General features: G+C 42.3%; 1 protein-coding gene across 4 annotated transcripts in view; it reads left to right on the forward strand.

Moving 5' to 3' along the window:
• prex1 (phosphatidylinositol-3,4,5-trisphosphate-dependent Rac exchange factor 1) overlaps window positions 1-27,373 on the forward strand; it is a 108,208-nt gene that overhangs the window by 72,118 nt on the left and 8,717 nt on the right. For 2 of the 4 annotated variants that reach the window (XM_034196321.1, XM_034196323.1), the window contains exons 18-33: window positions 4,444-4,592; window positions 4,681-4,766; window positions 6,751-6,890; window positions 8,115-8,259; window positions 9,184-9,359; window positions 10,015-10,176; window positions 10,643-10,853; window positions 12,002-12,287; window positions 13,089-13,307; window positions 17,043-17,131; window positions 20,136-20,218; window positions 20,845-20,935; window positions 21,671-21,799; window positions 21,890-21,943; window positions 23,001-23,218; window positions 27,131-27,233. In XM_034196321.1, coding sequence (XP_034052212.1) covers window positions 4,444-4,592; window positions 4,681-4,766; window positions 6,751-6,890; window positions 8,115-8,259; window positions 9,184-9,359; window positions 10,015-10,176; window positions 10,643-10,853; window positions 12,002-12,287; window positions 13,089-13,307; window positions 17,043-17,131; window positions 20,136-20,218; window positions 20,845-20,935; window positions 21,671-21,799; window positions 21,890-21,943; window positions 23,001-23,218; window positions 27,131-27,233 — 2,341 coding nt within the window. The remainder of the gene's footprint in view (window positions 1-4,443; window positions 4,593-4,680; window positions 4,767-6,750; window positions 6,891-8,114; window positions 8,260-9,183; window positions 9,360-10,014; window positions 10,177-10,642; window positions 10,854-12,001; window positions 12,288-13,088; window positions 13,308-17,042; window positions 17,132-20,135; window positions 20,219-20,844; window positions 20,936-21,670; window positions 21,800-21,889; window positions 21,944-23,000; window positions 23,219-27,130; window positions 27,234-27,373) is intronic. The other 2 variants (XM_034196322.1, XM_034196324.1) reach the window with 1 other exon arrangement.

A 27,373-nucleotide genomic window follows, 5' to 3' on the forward strand; every position in this document is an offset into this window, starting at 1 on the left:
TCCCCATCAATGAGACTGCGGCCAAGCTTTCATTTAGCAAACTCCCCTTTAAAGTGGCCATTGACTCTTTCACCTACCTGGGAGTGTGTGTGACACAGGACTTTAAAACCCTGTTTAAAAAGAACCTGCAACCAGCTCTGGACAAGGTTAATGAGGACCTGAAGCGCTGGGCGTCGCTCCCTATTTCGTTGGCGGGCAGGGTGAACACCATTAAAATGGTTATTATGCCACGTATGCTGTATTATTTTCAGTCAATTCCTGTTTTTATCCCTAAAAAGTTTTTTAAAGACCTGGACAAATATATTTCCACTTTTATCTGGAATAAGAAAATTCCCCGTCTGCAAGGCATTTCTTGAGAAGAGAAAGTCAGAGGGGGGTCTTGCATTACCCAATTTTTTACACTACTACTGGGCTGCCAATATCCATAAAATGGCATTCTGGATGAGTCATTTCCGGGAAGGGGGCGGTCCTATTTGGTCTAGCATGGAACAACACTCATGTGAACCACTGGCCCCTGCCTCCCTGATGTGTGCTCCTTTACCACTTAGTAGAAAATATCACTCGAACAACCCTGTGGTCAATAGCTCTCTTAGGATATGGTCACAGTTCAGGAGGCATTTTGGATATAGACAAACTATCTCCTCCATCCCCATAGTTCGCAATCCGGCTTTCAAACCAGCCCTGATAGACTCCGCTTTCCACCTGTGGTCCCGGAAGGAACTTAAGTGTGTTGCTGATCTGTTCTATGAAGGGGTATTCACATCCTTTGAACATTTAGTCAAAGAATATGACATCCCAAGGAATCATTATTTTAGATATTTACAAATTCGTGATTATACAAGAAAACAATTTCCCTCCTTCCCAGCCGCCCCACCTGGTGGATGGATGGAAGACTGCCTTGGCCTCAAACCTTGTCAGGGAGGCTATATCTCAAAGCTATATAATATTATTCAAGAAATCTCTAGCCCCTCCCTTAACCACCTTAAGGGTGCCTGGGAAGAAGAAATGGGCATAGAACTAACCGATGAGACCTGGCGGTCTGCAACTGAGAACATACATAAATCCTCCATCTGTGTGAGGCATGGAGTACTTCAATTTAAAGTGTTCCATCGATTACATCTGTGCAGGAGCAGGCTTGCCAGGCTGTACCCTGAGGTGGATCCCACGTGCCAGAGGTGTCATTGTGCCAGGGCTACCCTATTGCACATGTTTTTCTCCTGTCAGTCCATTGCCCCATTTTGGTCTTCTATATTTGAAACGTTTTCAGTGATGTATGGCCAGAACATACAACCAAATCCCATAATAGCTGTGTTTGGAGTAGCCCCTGAGGGGTCTCCCTCTCTAATTGCCAGTCACACTCACTTGCGTTTGCAACCCTTCTTGCCCGCCGTATAATCCTCCTCAAATGGAAAGACCGGACTCCACCATCTCACGCCCACTGGGTGAGGGATGTGAGGGATGTGATGGCACATTTGCAGCTGGAGGAGCTGAGGTATCGTAGCCAGGGATGTGTTAACAAATACTACAAGCTCTGGCAGCCTTTCCTTGACTATTTTAGCAAACTCCCCTGTGCAAATCTGACTGCATGCATCTTACTCCACTACATTTAGTTTAGTTACTTTGCAGATTCTGATTAATGATGTGAAATATAAACAACCCTTAAATCAGACTTTAGTTACACCTGAGTAAAATTCAGGGAAGGTGATTGTCAAGTGCCAACAATCAGGAGAGATATTTGATAGGTGGTGCTTGAGAAGACGAAACATTTATCTGCAGATCTCTATAAAGTATATTCATTACTCGTTATTCTCTACTAACAGTTCATTAAAAACTGTATAATGGCTATTTTGCACATCCCTTTCAAGATTTCAAGATTTTCTAAGGTTTATTGATCATATACACAACTTGGGTCGCAGGTTCCTCAACAGCGCATTACAAGACATCTATCAATATGTGTGTACCTCCACCATTAAACTGTCATATTCTGCACATTTCTTATTCTATCTACATACATAAGAGTATAATTAATGTGTATAATATCAGTTAAAAGAAGTGCTTCAACATAGTTAACATTGCAGGAAAGCAATATATTAGACGTTAAGTACTTTGTCAGGCTTAATATTCATCGGTAGATAGATACCCCCAAAGCTTTTTTCTTGTTTAAAATAAGACCTTAACCTGAAGTATTCTTTAATGTGTTAATAAAGGTTAATTCGTTTTTCTGTTTTGCACATCCTCATATTAATATCTTTGTACATCCGGCACTAAACTGTTTTATTGTAGAGATCACTTATAGTATCTTCTTGACTTTTTATATTCTATATTTCAATCATTGACCTTCTACTTTCCCCCTATGAAAGTATGTACTCTTAATATTGTTTTCATCAAATAACATTATTCAACAAAAATAATTCAATAAAGTGCTTTAACCACTAGGCGGTGCACACAAGGTACACACAGCATACTAATAATAACTTTGTATTATTAGTGTAGAACACTTATGTATGTATAACATCTGAAGATGTGTAGTTTTATTCATGTTTTTACATAATTTTACAGGATATTGCTATACTATTTCTCATGTTTTACTTCTACACATTAATATCTGATTTGTAAAACATCACAGACAGAAAGGTATATCCGTCATTTAATGGTACGCTATTGAAATTCTGAATCCATAGATGTGTCTCCCATCACCCAAATCCCCTGACTATTCTCTCAACTCAGTATTTACATTCTTATATTCAAAGAAAATCAGTAATATCTTTAAAAACTACAAGTCCTTTTCTATCAGCTGTGCACCGTTATGGTGTAAATATAACCTATTATCTACCAATTGGATCAAATATAAAAGTCAGCCGAATTACTATTGATACTGCAAGGAGACGTATTTTGTGAAAATAGATTGAAGATGTTGTTTAATTGTTGATATATTTATGATCCACATCAAGTATTCAGTTTTGGCGGCAGTTCCTCATGTTTGTCTAGAAGTCTTATCATCAGGGCTCTATAAATAAAGAACTACGGCAGATGTATAATATTTAATGCAGCCGAACCGTGTATTACAATGCCGTTATGTGATGACTTCCAAAGAGAAAAGCAAGAACACTCTGAATTAGGTATTATTTTATTTTTCGTTTTCGGATATCACAACTTATTAACACCATATCCCAGCGTTTATTGCGGCTAAAACATCCAATCAACGAGCTTCAAGCTGAGGATCTTGGGTAATCAGTTCGGTGGGTTTGTGGTGTGTATCGCTCGAAATGTCCCGTCTGTTTCCGGTGACTTTATTTACGGCTAAAAAGTCCAAGATTATAGAATTAAACGAATAAATAAAAACAAGGATAATTGTGTGTTATGGTTGAGTAAATAACAGTGTGTTATTTAGAAAAGAATAACAAATTAGAAGGAAAAGATTTTTAAAAAATACAGATTTCAGTATTTTGAGGCTCTAAACCCCATTTATTTTCCTCACAGACGGGAAAAAAGTCCGACATTATACGATTTAAAATAAAAACAAATAAATAAAAAGATAAAACACTGGCATGTAATTTACGTTAGAATAAATACAATGGTTTTGAATAATAGATGATAGTAAAACGTCACTTTACAGCCCCGCCCACTTTTGGGGAAACCAACGCTGTCATTTGAACGGTGATCAAGCCTGAAGCCACAGAGCTCTTCTGTTACTGTCTTTTCTTCTTAGAGGAAGTACAGAAACACGTAACTCTGGATTTGTTTTAATCTTTGAGGTGCAATAAACGACACAGCAGCTTTTTGTCATGTTAAAACTATTATTTTCTGCCTCGCTCATGAGAGTAACAGCTGGCGACATTACAGCCTCGCCTACTGATTTTAATTTAACCATATATCGAGCCCGATTCTCGATTTCAAATGTGTGCTCTAAAATGATATTTATAAATGACTATTATCATTATTATAAGCAAGGCAATAAATGGCAAAGATATGTAGAGAATAAACGTATATTAAGATACGTTCATAAGGAACGTAACGTGGGAGAAAATACGTTTCTAGAAGATATGTAGAAAATAAACGTATTTAAGATACGTTCATAACGAACGTAACGTGGGAGAAAATACGTTTCTAGAAGATATGTAGAAAATAAACGTATTTGAGATACGTTCATAACGAACGTAACGTGGGAGAAAATAAGTTTCTAGCTAAACGTAATTGAGAATGCAGTTTAGTTCTGTGGGAACGTAATTTTTAGGAGACAGGGTTGAGAATTGAATACACTAGACGGTGATTTGGAAACCTGAATCATACTTTATCTGATCCTAATGCTGCGTTTCGGTCTCAGTGTTACACCAGAGTGAAAATCCATCTATGCGATCCCCACCTGAAACTCTAACTGTGCAAACCGGGGCTAATGGAGGGAGCTGAAAATAACCACATTCTGTTTCCTGTCTGTGCGTCCAGATGGCGGGTCTGCAGGTGAGCAGGAAGATCTTCACCATCAACGAGGACCTGCTGTTCCTGCGGCCCTTCTCCGAGGTGGAGACCATGATCAGCCAGGCCTTCTGCATGCGACGCTCCCTCCGTCTGCTAGTTGCCACCAAGGCCAAGGAGTAAGGGAACACACACACACACACTCAAATCACACACCTTCACACACACTTAAGTGCACCCTGGTCTGACAGGTCTTTTCTCATCCAGGATTGTGAAGATCCCTGACAACCCAGACAGCCTCTCCTTCAGACTGCGAGGCTCCTCCCCTCCACATGTGCTCGCTGTCAGGAAAGGTGAGTGGTTTCACCTGAAGGGACTTTTTTTTACCAAATGGTATAGGTCGAACGGGTAGTGAATTCATTTCAGGACAACTTCTGTTAGTGCTGTGTGGAGGGTAACAAGCAGGATAGCACTCAAAAGTATAATGTGTGGCATTTTTCCTTTACAATGTCTAGATCTATCTTATTTAGGTTAGGTGTCTAAATACATTATTCCAAATATATCCAAAACATTTTAAATCTAGATCAAGCCATGTTTTTACCAAGTTAACAGTATGTTTTATTGTGATGCTTGTTATAGCATTGCATACCGTTGGTGCATTTGTCATCATTGTGGTTGTCTGCCAGAAATTGACTTTTTATCCAGTTTCAAGCCACATTTTTACATTACACTTTTTGAAATAATGGTCTCAAAGATGTACATTTTTACCGCATGAGGTGGTTTTAGTAATTGAATATCTAGTTCTTAGGTAATCAAAGAAATTAGCCAAGAAATCGTCATCAAATTTTAAGGATTAATAAAGATTGTTTTTTTAATGTTGGTTTTAATTTTCGGTTTGTATTGTCTTGGTGAGAAAGAGACCTCTGTAAATAATTTGGAGAAGCTTACTGCCATAATAAACTCCCATGATCCCACACTTTAATACTTTTTGATCACCCAATTGACTCCTCATTATAATGAGTTGTGTTCCTTCTTTAATAAGCTCTCAAACCAAAACCTTTCGAAAAAGTAACATTAGACCTTGGAAGTCACAAGAGAGCATATAATATAGTTATTTCATATAACAGGATATGTAACGGAAAGTGATCTCTTAACTCATTTAACAGTTCACAGCCCCCGGCAAAATATATTTAAAATAATATTTCTTGAATTCACTTAGACATATATTTCGGTTACGACCTGCAGATCTGTTGACAGGTTTACGGGACTTTTAGCTTGTTATTGCAGGGCCTGTGTCGGCAGACGCTTTGAAAGTGTTCACTGTGTCAGGAAGACAAATAATTCTGAGTGAATTGGAGGGAAAGATGAGGTAACTCTAGCCTCCAACCACCTGTTACTTTCTGCTTTTAGTGAGCCTCTATTAGGCTTTTATGGCCACCTGTCAGCCAGACGGCTTGCTGACAGGGTGCAAACCCCTAATAGACTAAACTCTACTTTTAAAACACACACACATTGCCCTGTGACCAGAGAGGCATAGGTAACTGAAATGCACCGCTTCACTTTTGTTCTCTCTTCTCATTCCTCCTGCTCTGTCTTTACAACCTCATAACCAGATGTTGTAAGCAACTAGACTGACTCGAAACAGAGTGATTTACGGCAATTTGATGAAACCAAATGTGTTAACCAGACAGAAGCAGGAGAGGAAACATGCAAAGAAAATAGCGAGGAGAGGAGCCGACAGTTGGTGCAAAGCAGGAATGTGATCTCGCGGTTTTACTTTATTACGGCATGGGGACTTCTCCACTTACTCCCCCTCTCACTTTCCCGCCATTCCCTTCTCTTTCCTAAGTTCTTGTATCACTCATGGCTCTGCTGGTGAACAGGACACGTTTTTCCATCTGATATTCTCCAGTTGTGTCCTTTTATTTTCCTCAATCAGTCCCTGTGTGATATCCATGCGTGGCTCAGGTAGCGGCAGAGTTAGGTAATTGCTGCCACCCTGGGTGGGAAGTGATGCCAGCGCTGGAATTTTTAGGCCCGGAGAGGAAGATGATTTGAGGTGTTGATTGGACTTCCAGGCTGTAATGCTATTATTAGCTTGTGACGGTGTGTAACAGCATCGAACTGAGTAATTTTCTATTTTCCTGGAGGAACACAGTGGGCGAGGTTGTGTACACACATAAGGGAATTGAGTCGAAAACACAAGAAAAAGTTAACTTGTAGATTTTCATGAGCGAAACAACACTTTGAACTCCTTCCCGGTGTAAATGACATGTTTTCAGAACCTATTGTGTACAGTTTCACTGATTTGACTTTGACTCTTTAAACACGCTGCAGGCTGGGAAGCGGCGGGGGCGGGGCTTCAGCCTGGACAGGTCATCCAGAAGGTCAACGGCAACAACATGAACCACAGCGACTACCAAGAGGTCCTGGAGCACTTCAGCGGGCAGCACACTCACCAGGAGCCTCCCCAAGCGGTGAGGGGACACGTGAAAACACACACACACTTTTTCTTAACTGTTTATTTATTGAGAACAATTATAGAAAAGGTAATTTAACTTGAGCTTTTACAGTCCTTGTGTGTGTTGTTATGACTCCCTATGTACCGGGGTAATCCCTAAGTGCTTTATTTAAGTAATTCCACAAAGTAGTTGATCACTTACAGTTTGGAATGCCATTCAACAATGTGCGACAGCTCACTAAATTCACATTTGACGAGCTAAGAGACCGAAGAACCCCAGTGACCCAGACATTCCTGCTCTGAGACACTACATAAAGCAGCATTAGCGTGACAGCTACAAATACCCAAAGCGACTTCGGAAATAATCTAAATATATTCATAACTATAAGGATTTCACTGACCTCACTACACACTTGCTCTTTAAAATCTTGTCGTCTGGGGTTTTGCGATATTCTTTGTAATTTCATCTTGGCTCCGACAGTGGGTGGCCCTGTGATCCCAAACATAAATGACTGGCTGACACTTTGTCGCTGCAGGCCAATAAGTGAGAGTTGAACATTTTTCACTTGTAGATGCAATCCTGCCGGAGAGAAGAAGTAGCCCAGGGCAACCAATGAACAACTCATTTCCACTGAATCTTCACCCATTCCTGCTGCCAAGATTGTTATTGGCGGAATTATCTTTTAAAGAGATTTATTTTTAGTGGATACTAGTGTTTAAACCCAATACATTGCCAACTTTTAAACTGCAAAGCTTTGTGTGGTTTCCTACAGCAGCAGTCCAAGACTCCAGGCAGTATTTCCCAGAGTAGGATGTCCTGCTTTCTGTTTAAATCACGTTGTTTTGTTTAGGTTTATTTAGCCTGGCCTACTTTTTTGGCAAACCCCAATGAACAGTCTCAGCTGAGCAGCCCCTGTTTTGAACTTCCAGTTAATGTTTGCCGGTCCATTTAACAGCAGGATAAATTACAAGGATGTTGTCGATGTGGCTGACTGCACTGCCGGGTTTAGGCGGCGTTATCAGCCCTGATTTCCTTGTCAGGTATAAAGTGTCAATGCCCTAAGATTGTTCCCTTCAAAAGTGTGTGTACAAAGTAAATTTACAGATACATAAGCATAGTTAAATATCCATTATTTTGCTCTTTTTTTTCTTTCCGCGTACTTATTCCTCGATTACGTCCTTATTTGATTTCCAATAATGACTTTTTGCACATTATAATGATACCTAATGTTTCCCCCAGTGTCAGTGGGTGTATCATGCATTTGAGGATGTGGAAGAGCTCCAAAGAGAAGGAGGCACAGGTGAGAAGGAGGAGAGTCCTTTCAGTCCTTACCCAGTGGAGAACGGCTCCGACCACGAGGAGGAGAACGTCACAAATGGAACAGGTGAACAAATGTGTTAAATTGCATCATCTGAAAATGTCCCAAAGTCAGGACATAGATATTTTTCACTACAATATCGTCAAAAGAAGGCAGACATGCAGTATCTTTAACCCTTGATCTAGAGTGGTAAAAATCACTAAATGTAAAAGAAAACATATGTATTTTCGGGGGCAAACTGTCCCTTTCAATACAAACTGTAGCTGCCTTTGTGTCTGTGTAGATCGATTACAGGTTGGGTGGTTGGAAATCAGTCGCTGCCAAAAACATTACATCATAATATTATGTTTCTCCTAATTTGTTATTCTCACAAGACCTCTGAATTCAGTAGTAGTCACTGTTACAGCAAAAGTGGCTCCAGGCCGCAGTGGGTAATTTTACCCTGCATATGGAAAATCCTCTATTTGAAAATTACACATGCTATATATGGGAAGTAGTTACAGATGAGGACCAACGTTGAGTCAGTGTATATGTAATAAGTGAGCAATTCTTTCTTCCAGTGCTGGTAGGGTAAATGGACTTGACAGACATGCCTTAACATGTGCCATTACTAAATGGATTTATAATAATATTATTAGTCTTTTATAAGCTTCAGAGGGTTTGTAATACAAACTTTTTCTTCCGCATGGGCCAATAACATTCTAGGTCATGACTCTACATCTGGATAAACCTTTATTTTTAAGTTTAAGTTTTCGAATGCTTCATTACAATACAAAAAAAAGTATTTTCAGAACTTAAGTGAATATTCTAGCTGCTATATTATTTGCATTTACCCATTTAGTCGTTGCATCAAAATTACTGATGATTATTTGATCAGAAATCCTATTGCGTTGATGTTTCGTGAAAGATAATCAACCCTACAATAAAGTCACGATATCGATGTGTTTGATAAAAATCAAGAATGGTGAGATTGACATTTGTGCTCCACAGACCACCAGCTGGGCAGACTTTCCCTCTCCGATGACCTTCCTATGGTCAGTTTGACGGTAGATAACGTCCACCTGGAGCACGGCGTGGTCTACGAATACGTCAGCACCGCAGGCATCAAGTGCCACGTCCTGGAGAAGATGGTGGAGCCCAAAGGCTGCTTTAGCCTCACTGCTAAGGTAGTTGTTGTAGCATTAGTTAAAGTGTGATTATGTTAAGCTAGAATCAGAGAGCAGAAAAGGCACAAAAGAGGCATAAGCCATTCATTTGTAGCTAAATGTAGCATTGTAGCAGGCTCTAAGGACATAATTCACCATTGTCTTTGGTTAAACACTAGCAATCAGCTTATGTGATGTTTTATCTTCATTCTAACACAGTAAGAGTAGTCTAGGTGAGCTTTTAGCTGAAACGTTACACCCCTTGTATAGTCAAAGATATAAGTTGTTCATATCTATTTGTTCACATTATCTACAGTTTAATGAGACTTTAAATTGAATAACAGTTGTTAAAATTGCTTCCATGTTCTCAGCTTCTCAAACATCACAGCTCATGTATCATAAAAGATCCCAACTTGGCCGTTCACCAGTTTTTGAATCACTGGTGTTTGTCCAATTTGCACTATTATGACAGGAACTAAAAGAAACAAAAGTTTTTTTTGGCCTCACTGCTAGTTTTCGGTTGTTAGTATTGGAAAACTGAATGTTTTAGATGGATGGGAAACACAATTGCTGCTGCTCAGAACGCTATTTTTACTGATTGTGATCGACTAAAGTTTCGAAACTTTTATTGTAGGAGAGTGTTCCATCCTTACCAACTTTTCTCTTGTCTCTACAGATCCTGGAGGCGTTTTCAGGCGATGACAGCCTCTTTGTTCGTAACTGCAGCCAGCTCATCTCCCAGAGTGACCGAGTCGTTACCATGCCTCAGTACGAGTTCAGACAAATCTGCGACACCAAGCTGGAGAGCATCCGGCGGCGCATAGACAGCTATAAGCAGGTACTGAAAAACACGTATACACTGTCATCAACACACAGACACTGTCAAATTCAAATGCTACTTACAAACATGTCCTCTACTTCCACATATTAACTTTAAACAATCAACGATCATTGTCACCTTTTTCCTTCCTGATGAGTTTGCATCCCTGATCATCAAATGTAGCTTTATTGCAAAATACAGCTCATCTATTTACACTTGTAAAACCTGACACCTAATAAGAAATGTGATGATGAAAGTAGGACATCTCCCTTGTCCTTAAACATCATTTTGACATGAACTCCCTTCTTTAATTAACTATTACATGAATTAGTCTACCATTATGTCTCCATGTCATATTTTCCACTCTGTTAACAATTGTGGTGAAAGTGGGAATTATCTTATTATAGTCCCACAGTGCAAACATTAGAGCTGTCTGTCATGTTTTCTCTTAGCTAAATTCGGTCTCCCCTTTTTTTTTACACAGTTTGCCCTGGAGCTGAGAAACAAGGCATGGCCCTCCTTCAGGCAGGCGGGGTTGCGCCCTCACCCACTGGGCTGCATGGACTTTGTTCCCACCAACTGCCAAGTCAACTTCATGCAGGTGTCTAACCCCAAGAGCACTACCTCCGCTGGCAGGACTTTCAGCATCCGCTTTGGGCGCAAGAACTCCATATATGGCCTGGATCCTGACCAAGGTAGACGACACACCATCATCCAATAATATTTGAGCTCTCTGTCACATATCCTCCACTAAGCTTTGAAGAGAACCATCCCCTTTGACCAACTTAACACCATCTCAGTGATCATTCTGACTAATTACCCTACACGACCATTTAAATCCCGCTGCAATGTTGACCCCGGCCCTCCCAAAGTAGCTATAAGGTCTAAACAAGGATTTCCCCCTTAGTAAATTAGATAAGTGCTTTGCCATTAAGACTCCATTAGCCCCAGGCCATACCCATGTTATTGACATGAGAAGGGAATGATGTCAGTGAAAACGCTGCCTTGAGGCGGCGTAGGAATGTTTGTCAATGCTACTGCTGTGAGAGGTCAAAGGGGAGAGAAAGATTTCAAATGGAATGTAATGTCGCCAAAATAATTATAAGAAGAGGGTTAAACTAGTATAAATACTTTATCCATAAGCACGGAAATCCTGTCTTCTGTCTATATGGCTGTCAAAATGCAGCTTGTTTTCAATTAAGAGTTAGCATTGCTGTCCCTGTTCCAGGATCCTCATCTGTCCTCTCAGCACCAGCTGTAAGTCAGACATCTGCCTGGCAGTTGTACCGTCCAGATCTTCTTCTATGGTGCTTTTCAGTGTGTGCTCTGTGTGTTCAAACAGCAACGTAGACAATGTTTTTGTCTAGTGACAGTAGCAATTATCGGCAAAATAATGAATCAATGAGGATTATTACCTAACTACCTGATACAAACATCCTTTTCCAGCACCATACCCTTGAATTTAAAGGAATTTGTGGATTGTTAATAACATTTAAAAAAGGCTATACATATATTAAATTGTAATGCTTGCTGTGTACTCATAGCACACACCCTGGTTTCATAGTCAGAACTTAATCTGTCTACAGTTTTGTGATGTCTCAGGTTATTGCAGCTTAGTTTGGCTTCCAACTCAAGTCAACAGTTTAGCATCCTGCTCTGGCCGTGCGTATCAGTTGCATAAGCGCCTTTTAAGAAGTTGTTTTTCATCGACTCTAAATGAAGAACAGGCAGGAGCGTAACTTCATAGGGTTTTTGAACATCTGGGGTAGATATAATGTTCAGAGATGTTTCCTTTCAGCCACTGCAAACATGTTTATCGTCTCCTCTCCTCTCTGTCCTGTAGCTCAACTCAACCCCATGTCCCACATCCAGCACTGTGTGACAAGCATGGGCGCTCCTTCCTGGAACTGTTCCGGCCTGGAAGAGGACGAGTTGGATGGCAGTGGGGATGTGAGCATGGATGGAGGCGAGGAGTTGAATGACAGTCGGCGGAGCATTCACAGTGAAGGCGGGTTGAGCTTCCTGCTCAAACAGGAAGATACAGAGACCCAGGACGCATACATTCACCTATACAGCCGCCTGGACGTCGCTGTGCGGGAGATGAGGCAGTATGTGGCCCAGATAGATGTGTAAGTGCTACAGTTCATATAGTGAAACTGAATCATTTGAACCTAAATGTTACCAAAAACACGTTCAAAAAACCATTGACTTTGAGAATACTCACTAATATCCGGGTTTAGGTCTCATTCCTGCACCACTCTGTTATCACTTTATAAATGTTTTGCCATTCCTTATAAATCTTTTATCTCCACCCCCATGAAATGTGTCATCCATCAAATTAGAAGAAAAGTGTTTACTCATATCCATTCAGAAAATATCTTCAGCGCTAACAATTGGTGCTGTTACAAAATATCAGCATTCCCCTGGTGTTTATGTGAGAGTAGACTATTTTCATAGCCTTCACGGTGACATTTAGAGATTTCTAAATAAAAAGCTCCGAGCTGTTTTCCCCGCAGCAGCCTCCCGAGGCTGTCTTTGTCTGTCTGCCCTTTGCCTTGTTTAAAGCCCAGGATTTACAAAAGGAACATTCTTCAGGCCCAAAATATTTATGGGCCGGGCCCAGTACAGGAACAGGGAGTGAGGCCAGGATAACATCAAGAGAAAGAGACACATATTGTGTGTCTGTGCCGAGGAAGGGGTGTGACAATGTGTCTGAATATTTGTGTACGTTTGATTGTGAAGGCCTCTGCGCAGAGTGTATTTATAATATAAATAGAAGCCTTATAATGTCTTATTATTACATTTAGTACACTTTATATAGCTGAAGCTATCAACAAATCAAATGTGTTGCATAAGCTTCAGCCATGTTTGGTTAAATGTGTTTTCATATCTTATTTGAATTTTCACCCTTTGTTTTTGTCTCCTTTTAGCCTCTTGTCGTCTATCACGGAGCCCACGCAACTCCAAGGGGAGGGTGGGGAGCCTCCGGTCTACGAGCCCAGTCAGCCCCCGTCTCTGGCCCCCTGTGAGGACGGCTGTGATCAGGACAAAGTGGAGCAGGGCGGCATCAAGAGGGTCTGCTTCAAGGTGAATGAGGAGGACCAGGAGGACTCGGGTCATGACACCATGAGCTACAGGGACTCCTACAGGTAATGTTTAAAGGCTGTCGCAAAGACATCAGACCAACTTTGAAAAGTTGGTACTAAATTGAACACGGTTATGAGTTCTCCAGGTATTAAAATACATTTGGTTGTCTTCAAACTGAGACTAAAGTACCTTAAAAATGCATTATAATTTAGACATTATGTTTAGTCTTTATTTTAAGGGGGAAAATCTATATATACCTTAACAGAACAGGGAGAGAGAGAGAGGTATAAAAAAACAACAAAGAAACAATAAAACGTAAAAAATAACTAAAGGGGTACGAGTCGTCCACCAAAGATTATAAATGTAGCAATCATTGTTTTCCTTAGTCACAGTATATCAGGTGCAAGACAAGTTATCACCCAATTTCTCCAGAAGGCATCAGTTTTGTCATTTTCCTGTCTTAGACTGAACGTCATACCATGAATGTTTTTAATGATGACTACTCATTGGTTAATAGTGGGAGGTTCCTTACAGAGCCATCACCTTGCATTGTACTTTTACTCACTATCATCAAGATTTGTAACAGATTGTGTCATCTTTTGGTGATTCTGCATCCATATTTCCCAAGTAAAAGGAGACACAGGTAAAATCAATATAGTACTTAGACCTTCTCTGATAGTATTATGAACAACCTCCAAGAAGGGTTTAAAGAGGCCCTATTGCGCTTTTTTTGGTTTTCCCTTCCTTGTAGTGTGTTACATAAGTCTGGTGCATGTAAATAGTCTGCAAAGGCTAAACTCCCAAAGTTCCCTCAAGAGGGAGTTTCTGCAGTTTCCTGCCTGAAACGTCTCATTGGACTCCTTTGTTTACTTCCGTAACATAGTGACATCACTTTGTGACCTATACTCTTCTATTGGCTAGCGCTCCAACACATCATATGTAAAAGCCTAAGGGGCGGGATATCTCTAAGCCGGCCAGCTAACCAACCAGATCACTGGGCTCTTGTTTCAGACAGAGGGTGAAAAGAGGTGCTGCAGCACAGGCAGTATGAGTAAATAAAGAGCTTTTGGAACATTAAAGCATGGAGACATGTCCCAGTAGAGGCACTACAACAAATATCAACCTGACAAGGAGCATAATATGTCCTCTTTAAAAACACTTTTGTCACACCTGGATTTTTGACTGTGAACTGTATAGAGCAAGAACAACACTCATTATGCCCATTGCCTCCCCTTTTTGGATGCTAAAAGTCATTCCAGATGTTGGCATTTTTAACCGAGATCCAGGGCTAAAAATGACTTCAAAAATGCTTTGGTCAGATCTGGTTATGTCATTTACTTGTTGTGAGTTCATTCAGATGTTCCCGCGTGTGTGTGAGAGAGAGAGAGAGAGCGTGTGTGTGCACTGTTCACTGGGCAGAGCTCCACTCAGCCCCACCCTCCACCACCCACTAAGATGTAGTTATTGGTTGTTGGTGCGGTGGGCTGGTGTATAATAGAGCCAAATGTTTGGGGCGCGGCCTCCTCAAACACTCTGTCATTAAGGCCCGGCCATGCCATGTGAAACGTGACTGACTACCTCATCGCAATAAAATGTAAAGGGAAATGTAGGCTGTTGTACACACACACACACACACACACACACACACACACACACACACACACACACACACACACACACACACACACACTGGTAGGTGTTTTTAAGACAAGTGAGGGAAAAAAAGTTGCAGTATAAGGCTTCACTGTGATCGCAGATGATTCATCCCGCTTGGGAACTTTTCATGGAAATTGCTACTGTGTTTCAGAGGTGGGTGGTGAGACAATTAGACATTAAAGCCTGAGGCGGTGACAGTCCAACAGTCGGAGGTCTAAGAACAGTTTGTAAGGAACATAATGTGAGAACAAGGACAGGAAAGACACACATGCAGACACGGGGTCAAAGAGAAGGAAATACAGAAGGAATTAAGCAGAGAAGAATGTTTGAAGAAGTTGTAATAAGTAGTGCTTGTTCTAAACTCTGGTACATTGTGTCTGTTATACATATTTGGCTCCTGAATCCGCGTGTGACCCCGTTAGGAACTTTTGTCAGAGTGTTCAGATCCAGCTGAAACACAACACACACCCCCCCGGCATCAGAATGCATCTCCAGTGTCAACTGTGATTGCATTCGTCTTTCGTTGCTTAACATTATAAGTAGTTGATATTCATCTTGTCTGTTTCCTTAAACCAGAACACCCTCATAATAATGTATTAAACCTTTCCTCAAATTTTGATTGTTGTTCAACGTGGAGGCTTGCGACAAAATCAAAAAAAACCTTCTTCCTAGAACTCAAGGTAACAAGGGGTGTGTGTGTGTGTGGTGTGTGTGTGTGTGTGTGTGTGTGTGTGTGTGTGTGTGTGTGTGTGTGTGTGTGTGTGTGTGTGTGTGTGTGTGTGTGTGTGTGTGTGTGTGTGTGTGTGTGTGTGTGTGTGTGTGTGTGTGTGTGTGTGTGTGTGTGTGTGTGTGGTGTGTGTGTGTGTGTGTGTGTGTGTGTGTGTGTGTGTGTGTGTGTGTGTGTGTGTGTGTGTGTGTGTGTGTGTGTGTGTGTGTGTGTGTGTGTGTGTGTGTGTGTGTGTGTGTGTGTGTGTGTGTGTGTGTGTGTGTGTGTGTGTGTGTGTGTGTGTGTGTGGTTGTGGTTTAAGCCAGTTACGCTACTACGAGCAGGATAATTGTCACAGCGGTGCTCACACTTTTGGCAGGAGGTGTGTGGTTAAATTTAGAAACTACCTTTTGTGTGTGTGAGAGAGAGAGAGAGTGTAGGTCTCTGAATTAAGCCAGAAAGCGCAACTGCCCATGCAGAAACGGATAGCCAGAAGGGGAATAATGCAGGACACATGCGGAGGAAGGGAATTGAGTGTAAATTAGGCAAGAAATAAATAGAAAAACAAAGGGGAGGCAGGCCTGAAGTATGATTAGACAGTGAATTTGAAATAAAAAAACTTGGTGCATACACACACGCCTTACTAGTACTAACACAGTTGGTTTGTAGGGTGTGTGAATAAAAGCCAGCCGAGAATCCAAGCCAAACTACTAAAACATGGTTATATCCCATAATTGTAGCAGCTCTGAGCTAGCCAATCCCCTTTTACCACCACACTCACACACAAATTAGGGACCGCAAAATAACCAGGCAGGTGATATCCCGCTCCATGCATCCCCCACTATATCCTCCAGCCAAGCAGGGTGTTAGCCAACGAACACAAAGCCTGTGTTTCTGTAGCTGGTAGCCACTCTTAGGCCATTTGTCATGATAATTCTGCTTGTGAATCATCCGGAGATCCTCTGAGGCGATCGCGAGCGCGCTCACTTGAAGCGACGTATAATTTGAGCAGCATAAATCCTCCACATGCTCCCGGTAATCATGTTCAATCATGTAAGACTATAAATACCAGGCTTTATTATTTTGACAAAGCAGACCTTTTTCTGCACACGCTAGTATAAAGTAATACATATGTTTGTATAAGGGTGCTTCTAGTCTTATGTAGTATACGCTAATCATCTGTCAAATGTTATGCCATTCACCGAATGCCTCTCTCTGTAAAGCAGTGGCGGTTGTTTCTGTTTGAAACATTTAATTATCTTTGGTCTCGCATACTGTAAATCAGAAAAATGCATTTACAATCAGAAGGATTACTTGGCAGCGTAATTACAAGACGCAGCTCTCCAACCCCTCTCTGCGGTTTAAGAACGGAATGAAGCCTTTTGCTTTATTATGGGTTTTAACTGTGTATGTGTATGTTTTTTTTTTTTTACAGTGAATGCAACAGCAACAGAGACTCAGTCCTGTCCTACACCAGTGTGCGCAGTAACAGCTCCTACTTGGGGAGTGATGAGATGGGATCAGGTAAGGGGAACAACACATAATCAAACTCTTTGTATCCATTTGTAAGTCAGAATTGTTACGCTTTCACTCACAACACTACCGTGACCAACAGGGGCAAATGCATTAGAACAGCCCAAAACACTTGCATAAGAAAAAATGCAGTGCACTTTCAAAAACGATGCAAATACAAAGACGTGCCAAAATAAATGCAAATGGAGAAACATCTACACCAACTTGACAACATGTGCAGAATTAGAGAATATTCACCAACTTGACTAAACATGTGCAGCTTGTACAAAAAGAGCTGCGTAGACAAAACACTGAAAATATAAAAAATGAGACGCTAATATAAAAGACGCTGAAAACACAAAGGAAACTGAGACAGTAAAAAGTGATGCACGCAGCTCGGACCAGGGGCCTCATTTATAACGCCGTGCGTAGGATTCACGTGGGAAGGTTGCTTACGTAGTAGAAATCCGAAAAATAGGTCCATAAATTTTCCGCCACTTCCCGATTCACCAAACATTGCGTACCGGCAAGGAAAGTGCGTATGGCACTTCCTACGCCGGTTTCCCTTTATAAATCACAACTGACTCGAAATGCGGTGCAGCTTTTGCGGGCTTCACGTAACGCCCATATTTGCCTATAAATAGTCAAAGAAACGCCCATTCATTCATTCATTCTGACTGACTTTATGAAGAAGATGGCAGGAAATGACGACAGAACAGTTAAAAAAGACATCTCACACCGTGTCAGATGTGGGTTATTTTGGGGAGGTCGAGATAAATCATATTGTTTGGTGGATGCAGTTTGAACCAGAGTAGCAGCATGGAGGTCGGATCGTCACCAAAATAAATAAATGGCCCGAAAAAGGTTAATGAAAAACAATACACATAGCTTCCTCAGGCAGTGTGTTTGTACCGGGGACAGGAGACCCCCCCTTGATGAGAGACTGTAAGAAGTGATCGGGGAATCCCTCCGGAGTGGAGTCATGACGACTGGATCTGAATTATGTTTTCGTATTTGGTAGTTTGTGTCCCAGCTGTCGATCAGCTGTGCGCAGCGTCTCCACTGCAGCCTGTGCATCTCAACCCCCCCCGCAGCAACCCTATATCCACCAGTTAAAGGAAATACAACTAATGTGTTGTGTTATATCAGCTGTACAATTTACCACACATGGTGTTCTTAGTTTCCATACCTCCTGTGTTTTACGAGCGACTTATCAAGTATTGGCAAACGGCATAAAACATGATTAAACGTGATAGTATATAAAACCATGCTCGTATCTACAACCTATAGAAATGCAACACGGCGTCAGTTTAAAGTAATTCTGTCCTTCTGCTTACCGCATCATTTATGAGAAAACATTTCATAACATTAACACAACATATTCGAGGTGGTTTTCAATAACATATCCGTAGGCTATTTATTTATTTCTCCAAGTTATGTTTTTGTGTGCACTGAGGAGTCTCAAACAGGCGTTTGTTTAATCATTTTAAGATTGGCTTTAATCAATGTTTGAAAATGAATTCTTCATATATGATAAATGAGAGGTAACATTTTATTTATGATATTATTTCCACATATTTCTCTCCATTCTTCCTTCTGCCAACGGTGTCGCAGTTTCTCGTCTCTCCCGTTGTTGTGCTTAGTGCGTACGCATGGGTTAGAGTTTGCGTGGAGGACCGCACATTTTCCCCATCAAGTTAGTATTTTATAAATCGCAAACATTGCGTAGAAACTGGCGTACGCCATTTTTTGAGCGTATATCGCTTTATAAATGAGGCCCCAGAGCACTTGTTGAAGTACTGGGATTATAAAGTTGGCCAACTGCAGTGTTTCCCCTATATACAAATAGCGGCGGCGCAGCTAGAGCAAGAGCCTTTCTTGTGCTGGCAGACACATATAAACAAATTGGCGGGGCGCACTTCGCACGTGCACACACTAAAAAAAATCCACGCGTTCCGCGCTCACATTATGCTGGGCCCACGTGCCTTAGCACCGCTGCTATGACTCCATCCTAGGGGAAACACTGAACTGTCACTGCGTCTGAAAACGTACCAAAAAATGTATGTAACCGCATGCTTCCTTACGATACAATTGCAGATCTGCTGTAAGCTAGCTAACTAACATAGCTAACCTAGGCATTTCAAATATACTGACAAAACACTTACAATTATGAAATAGACTACCTCAGTGACAATTGGCCAGCTATATAATTCCAGAACGTCAACAAGCGCTCCAGTCCCAGCTGTGTGCATCACTCTTTAGTGTCCCCGTTCTGTTGTGTTTTGAGCTTCATGCAGCGTGTTGTATCAGCAGCGTTTTGTATCAGCAGCGTTTCTAGTTAACTCGCACATGTGTTGTCAAGTTGGTGAAGATGTTTCTTCAACTGCATTGTTTTTATATTTGCATCGTTTTTGAACATGCAGCGCCTTTCTCCTAATGTAAGTGTGTTAGGCCGTTGAAACGCATTCCCATGGCTTGGCCACCGTACAAAACCTCTCATTCCAATATTTGACCGGGATCAAATGTGTCACTTTCCAAACACTGTTAAGTGAATTCAACATAAACAACATCCTCGTGAGTGTCAAACAAAGTCAAGAAATAAAGGATGTTTGCATAAGAATTATTCATATGTCACCAACTTGTGATATCTCCTTTGATTTGTAATAATAAGTCAAGCTTTCAAAAGAGAAATACTGCAGATATTTTATGTGGTCAGATATTATAGCCCCACATTTCGTAACCCAACAGCCACATATTTCTTCTCTGAGCCAAGTATGTGTCCACTGCTGCTTATCATGTTGTTTTCACAGGCATTACGTCTTAGATTCCCCACAATGAAACATTCTGCTGAAACTATTATCCCTTAGCCTCTTTAATCTGATTCGCCAGAATTGACATTAAAACAGATGGATAGAAACGTGTTTAATAAGTGCAGATGGTCAAATAAAAACGGCAGCATCCAAATGTGTGTTTTCTCCTAACGTTTTTTGTTTGGTGTTTTTTGTTTGGCTGCTAGGGGACGAGCTGCCATGTGACATGAGGATTCCCTCGGACAAACAGGACAAGCTGCACGGCTGCCTCGAGCACCTTTTCAACCAGGTTAGTCCAGAGGTTCAGTTTAGAGTAACTGACACATTTATTTCTGGAAGCTTGTAGCGTCCAAAACAGATAACAACTATCTTCCCAAACTACACCTTGGAATACGCTAAGTTAACCGAACTTTAAACTCAGACATACGATTTAAAACAGATAGCGACATATCAGCTACATCGGCATTATACCTCCCCTACCACGGTTTGAATAAAAGCTTTTGAAACAGATGATAGTGATGGTAATCAGTGAACATCTGGGCTCGGTTAACTCTCCGTCCTCTGGTCAGGATCCTGGATATCTCTTCCATCTTTTACTTGACCTCCTTTTTTTATCTCTCTTTTCTTATGATTTGCTTTTTCCCCTCACACACACTGATTTGTGGACTCAGTTTAAGATTTCCATCCATCTTTTTGTCTTACCAGCATCTAAGGTATTTTGGCTGCCCCGTGGCAAGCTCTCACTGCCCTAGTTCTTTCCAAATGTAAAGGGGGGGGTGTAAACAGAAGGCTTTTTGTTTCTAAATGCTGGAATACCCTTGACAGAAACTAGCAAAGAAAATCACGAAAAGATGTCTAGAATATGAGAGACGATAACCTGATTCTTTTTGTGTGTTTGTTTTTCTCTTCCCACAGGTTGACTCCATCAACAGCCTCCTCAAAGGACCCGTCATGACCAAGGCCTGTGACGAGACCAAGCACTTTTACTCCGACCACAGCCAACCAGGTACCTATTCCTGTCTGTGTGTGAGCATGACTTTGTCTGTGTGCTTACTGCTAAAAAGGGGAGAAAGTGTGTCGTCATGCTACAATGAGAGTTTTTTTCCATTGCTAGCATGCATTGGATAAAGCTGAAGTCAAAACTCTGCACACAGCCTGTCAGTGTGGACCAAATTGCGACTTATTTGTCATTGTTTTCACATCAAATGCATTCAATTAACACTTTTTTACGAAATCCTCGAAAGTACTCTTCCTTTGATCTTTACCACACGTAAAACGCTGAATGCTTCCCATTTCTGCAGTAACCCCATTTACTCTAATAATACATTCATATAAATTAAATCATAACAAAATAAAGGATACTGAAGCAGTTTGTAGTCTCATCTATGTTACATAAACGTTAGTACAATCAATAAAGTGAAAAGGAGTGTTTCTATTCTTGATGACATTTTCGTGAAAAATCCATTAAACTTCTCCCACACACGTGAAAAGAGGCGCTGAGAAGAATTAGCATAATAGGGCTCCTTCAATCATTAATGAAATCCTGATGATTTATTATTTTGGTCAGTGTGAGCATCAATGTTTGCTTTCTTAGTGAGAATCAGTGTTCTGGTGGAACAAGCTCATTTTGAGACATGTGTTTTGGGTGGTTTCAATGCATTTTTAAATGTGTCTTCAGTATTGACAAATGGTTTTTGGCAAAAAAGTCACACTGACACATTCCTGAATTGTATTTGACCAGAGTTTAGACAAACAGAGGATTGGACGGTGCGTTGTCGTTACATCATCCACAAGAACATCCAGGAGGACCCTTGGAACCTGCCTAGCTCTATTAAAACCCTGGTGGAGAGCCTGCAGAGATTTGTGGATGGTAAGTGGAACACATGTACAAACACAAACGGATATTTAAAGAAATATGTGTAACAGTTTCAAGCATCTTGATTTCCTTCTGCCTCCACAGATGGGAAGAACCAGCTTCTCCTGGCTCTTCTGAAATGCACAGGTAGCGTAACACGTAAGCGTTCAACACAAACCAGTTCATATTCAAAGTGCAGGAGATATAATCAAACTAGAATAAACCCGTCTCTAATTCTCTAAAGAACTCTTTGGGCTGTGCAATCACTGATCAGAACTTGAAGTTCACAGCAGCAGGAAGCGTCTCATAACTGGAGCATTTTAAGTGATTCCAACAGTTTAGAGCACTTTGCAAATGAGATCATGCACAAATGCATCCAGTTCTACATCAGGACATCTGCAGGTCCTCAAAACCATCTTCAAAGGGTATTAAGTGATAACAGAAACATTTATTAGAACTGTCAAATATACATTTAATTCTGTTTCTGAGTACATTTAATTAAAAAATAATGTAAACTTCATAGATACAACTTAACCATGAATGAAATGCCGCCTGGTGTTTTATTTATATTATTTCAATTGCGATATGATTTGGAATATTAGGGGGAAATTATAATTGTTTAATAAATATTTAACCTAAAATTACTATAAAAGGATCATCACATGTTTTAAGAGGATTTGCACCAAACAGGTATTTTTTTATTGAGTCTTAGGAATATCTTTTCTGCAGCACAATCACTTAGAATAATAACGTGGCAAAATATGTGAAAATACTCATATTTTGCCTTTACCAAGTATTGCACTTAGTGATTAGATATTTCATCAGTCCATATACAATGATATATATATTACATGGATGAAAATGGATTTATTATGCAGACCTAGTCTCCAGTATGTTTCTAAAGGTTTTAGTTAACAGCGTTTTATTCTCCTGATGGGGCACATGTCCAGGTGGAGGCCAGTGGTTGAGTGTTTGTACACGGATCAGGTTGGTGGCAAAGCCCATGATGCTGCAGTCCCTTTGAACCGTGCACAGTGGCATATGGTGCTAGTTAGTGGGAGGTGGGGGATTCAGTCTAATGGAATAAAGTATATGTATTGGATCACCTCCAGGAGTAATGAGGAAGGTTACAGTGGGAGGCCTCACCTTCTTATTCCCACTGATCTCCCCCTTTGTCCCCCCTCCGTCTGACACTCACTCTCTCCCTCCACCCCAGATACGTCTCTGCAGCTGCGACGGGACGTGATCTTCTGCCAGGCGGCGACGGGCGCTCTGTGCACGCTGGCGGAGCAGCTGCTGGCGGCGCTGCGGTCGCGGTTTAACAACGCCGGCGAGTACCAGGAAGACGGAAAGGAGACCAGCCGCAAGTGGCTGGAGCAGATATCTGTCATCGGCGTGCTGCTGCACTTCCAGTCCACACTAGCACCGCACCTGGTGAGGACAGATGTGCTGTTTTTATTTAGCTAGCTAAGGTGGATGCCATTCCGTTTCAGAATTAGTCTTACTTGATGCATTGTTAAGCAAAGATGCAGTGGCTGTATCCACTCTTGTGACGTGTCCTGGGTTTTTTCGTTTGTGAACAATCTTGGGTTCTTCTTTCAAGCCCTCTTCACAAGATAGTACAAACATACAGATAGAAATAATTAAATCATTTTGTAAAGATAAATAAGGGCAAGGAAGCCTGTTGTGATTGTTTGCAGTCCTATCATCATTATCATTCACACACTTTTTAACATCATATTTAGTGATTTACACTAACATTTCATCATTGTACACAAAGTTGGCAATGAGTTTCTCCATATCATCTTAATATTTATAAAAGTTTTCATATATCTACAACCATGTTTACATAAAGGATATAACCAGGCCTTTTGGAGTGTCCTAGCTTTTAATGTTTTTTCCAACAATGCAGCTGTCCTCTCCTCCTGCTCCTTACTCTCAAACCTCTCCTCCTGCTCCTTACTCTCAAACCTCTCCTCCTGCTCCTTACTCTCAAACCTCTCCTCCTGCTCCTTACTCTCAAACCTCTCCTCCTGCTTCTTACTCTCAAACCTCTCCTCCTGCTCCTTACTCTCAAACCTCTCCTCCTGCTTCCTTACTCTCAAAACCTCTCCTCCTGCTCCTTACTCTCAAACCTCTCCTCCTGCTTCTTACTCTCTAACCTCTCCTCCTGCTCCTTACTCTCTAACCTCTCCTCCTGCTCCTTACTCTCAAACCTCTCCTCCTGCTCCTTACTCTCAAACCTCTCCTCCTGCTCCTTACTCTCAAACCTCTCCTCCTGCTTCTTACTCTCTAACCTCTCCTCCTGCTTCTTACTCTCAAACCTCTCCTCCTGCTCCTTACTCTCAAACCTCTCCTCCTGCTTCTTACTCTCAAACCTCTCCTCCTGCTTCTTACTCTCAAACCTCTCCTCCTGCTTCTTACTCTCAAACCTCTCCTCCTGCTTCTTACTCTCAAACCTCTCCTCCTGCTTCTTACTCTCAAACCTCTCCTCCTGCTTCTTACTCTCAAACCTCTCCTCCTGCTCCTTACTCTCAAACCTCTCCTCCTGCTCCTTACTCTCAAACCTCTCCTCCTGCTCCTTACTCTCAAACCTCTCCTCCTGCTCCTTACTCTCAAACCTCTCCTCCTGCTTCTTACTCTCAAACCTCTCCTCCTGCTCCTTACCCTCAAACCTCTCCTCCTGCTCCTTACTCTCAAACCTCTCCTCCTGCTTCTTACTCTCAAACCTCTCCTCCTGCTTCCTTACTCTCAAACCTCTCCTCCTGCTCCTTACTCTCAACCTCTCCTCCTGCTCCTTACTCTCAAACCTCTCCTCCTGCTCCTTACTCTCAAACCTCTCCTCCTGCTCCTTACTCTCAAACCTCTCCTCCTGCTCCTTACTCTCAAACCTCTCCTCCTGCTTCTTACTCTCAAACCTCTCCTCCTGCTCCTTACTCTCAAACCTCTCCTCCTGCTCCTTACTCTCAAACCTCTCCTCCTGCTCCTTACTCTCTAACCTCTCCTCCTGCTTCTTACTCTCAAACCTCTCCTCCTGCTCCTTACTCTCAAACCTCTCCTCCTGCTCCTTACTCTCAAACCTCTCCTCCTGCTTCTTACTCTCAAACCTCTCCTCCTGCTTCTTACTCTCAAACCTCTCCTCCTGCTTCTTACTCTCAAACCTCTCCTCCTGCTTCTTACTCTCAAACCTCTCCTCCTGCTTCTTACTCTCAAACCTCTCCTCCTGCTCCTTACTCTCAAACCTCTCCTCCTGCTCTTCCTTACTCTCAAAACCTCTCCTCCTGCTCCTTACTCTCAAACCTCTCCTCCTGCTCCTTACTCTCAAACCTCTCCTCCTGCTCCTTACTCTCAAACCTCTCCTCCTGCTCCTTACTCTCAAACCTCTCCTCCTGCTCCTTACTCTCAAACCTCTCCTCCTGCTCCTTACTCTCAAACCTCTCCTCCTGCTCCTTACTCTCAAACCTCTCCTCCTGCTCCTTACTCTCAACCTCTCCTCCTGCTCCTTACTCTCAAACCTCTCCTCCTGCTCCTTACTCTCAAACCTCTCCTCCTGCTCCTTACTCTCAAACCTCTCCTCCTGCTTCTTACTCTCAAACCTCTCCTCCTGCTCCTTACTCTCAAACCTCTCCTCCTGCTCCTTACTCTCAAACCTCTCCTCCTGCTCCTTACTCTCAAACCTCTCCTCCTGCTCCTTACTCTCAAACCTCTCCTCCTGCTCCTTACTCTCAAACCTCTCCTCCCTGCTCCTTACTCTCAAACCTCTCCTCCTGGCTCTTACTCTCAACCTCTCCTCCTGCTCCTTACTCTCAAACCTCTCCTCCTGCTTCCTTACTCTCAAACCTCTCCTCCTGCTCCTTACTCTCAAACCTCTCCTCCTGCTCCTTACTCTCAAACCTCTCCTCCTGCTCCTTACTCTCAAACCTCTCCTCCTGCTCCTGTACTCTCCAACCTCTCCTCCTGCTCCTTACTCTCAAACCTCTCCTCCTGCTTCTTACTCTCAAACCTCTCCTCCTCCTCCTGCTCCTTACCCTCAAACCTCTCCTCCTGCTTCTTACTCTCAAACCTCTCCTCCTGCTCCTTACTCTCAAACCTCTCCTCCTGCTCCTTACTCTCAAACCTCTCCTCCTGCTCCTTACTCTCAAACCTCTCCTCCTGCTCCTTACTCTCAAACCTCTCCTCCTGCTCCTTACTCTCAAACCTCTCCTCCTGCTCCTTACCCTCAAACCTCTCCTCCTGCTCCTTACTCTCAAACCTCTCCTCCTGCTCCTTACTCTCAAACCTCTCCTCCTGCTCCTTACTCTCAAACCTCTCCTCCTGCTCCTTACTCTCAACCTCCACTCTCTTACTCTCAAACCTCTCCTCCGCTCCTTACTCTCAAACCTCTCCCTGCTCTGACTCCCTACTCTCAAACCTGCTCCTCCTGCTCCTTACTCCTCAAAAACCTCTCCTCCTGCTCCTTACTCTCAAACCTCTCCTCCTGCTCCTTACTCTCAAACCTCCTCCTCCTGCTCCTTACTCTCAAACCTCTCTCCTCCTGCTCCTTACTCTCAAACCTCTCCTCCTGCTTACTCAAACCTGGTCTTCCTACTGCTCCTTACTTCAAACCTCCCCTCTCCTCCTGCTCCTGACTCTCAAACCTCTCCTCCTGTTTCTTACTCTCAAACCTCTCATCCTGCTCCTTACTCTCAAACCTCTCCTCCTGCTTCTTACTCTCAAACCTCTCCTCCTGCTCCTTACCTCAAACCTCTCCTCCTGCTCCTTACTCCAGACTCTCAACCTCTCCTCCTGCTCCTTACCTCTCAAACCTCTCCTCCTGCTCCTTACTCTCAAACCTCTCCTCCTGCTCCTTACTCTCAAACCTCTTCCTCCTGCTCCTTACTCTCAAACCTCTCCTCCTGCTCCTTACTCTCAAACCTCTCCTCCTGCTCCTTACTCTCAAACCTCTCCTCCTGCTCCTTACTCTCAAACCTCTCCTCCTGCTTCTTACTCTCAAACCTGTCCTCCTGCTCCTTACTCTCAAACCTCTCCTCCTGCTCCTCTCAGACTCTCAAACCTCTCCTCCTGCTTCTTACTCTCAAACCTCTCCTCCTGCTTCTTACTCTCAAACCTCTCCTCCTGCTTCTTACCTCTCAAACCTCTCCTCCTGCTCCTTACTTCTCAAACCCTCTCCTCCTGCTCCTTACTCTCAAACCTCTCCTCCTGCTTCTTACTCTCAAACCTCTCCTCCTGCTTCTTACTCTCAAACCTCTCCTCCTGCTCCTTACTCTCAAACCTCTCCTCCTGCTTCTTACTCTCAAACCTCTCCTACTCTTACAATTCTGAGCTTTCTTTTTCTCCGCCCGGCAGAAAGAGGAGCGCACCATGCTGGAAGACACCAAGGCGGCCCTGTTGGACTTGGACAAAGTCACTGTGTTCTTCAGGCAACTGGAGGACGAGTGTCTCGTCGCAAGTAAGAGATCCATCCACAAAGACTGACTTTGCTCATTCAAACCGCACTGCTGCTAATGAGCAGCTGTATGGTTTGAGCAACTCTGAATAAGTTCCATTATGTGGACGTGCGGTAGCCATTGAGGGGGAGAAATTGCCATT

The sequence above is a fragment of the Gymnodraco acuticeps genome, unplaced genomic scaffold (assembly GCF_902827175.1).
Source record: "Gymnodraco acuticeps unplaced genomic scaffold, fGymAcu1.1, whole genome shotgun sequence".
NCBI classification, from domain to species: Eukaryota; Metazoa; Chordata; class Actinopteri; order Perciformes; family Bathydraconidae; genus Gymnodraco; species Gymnodraco acuticeps.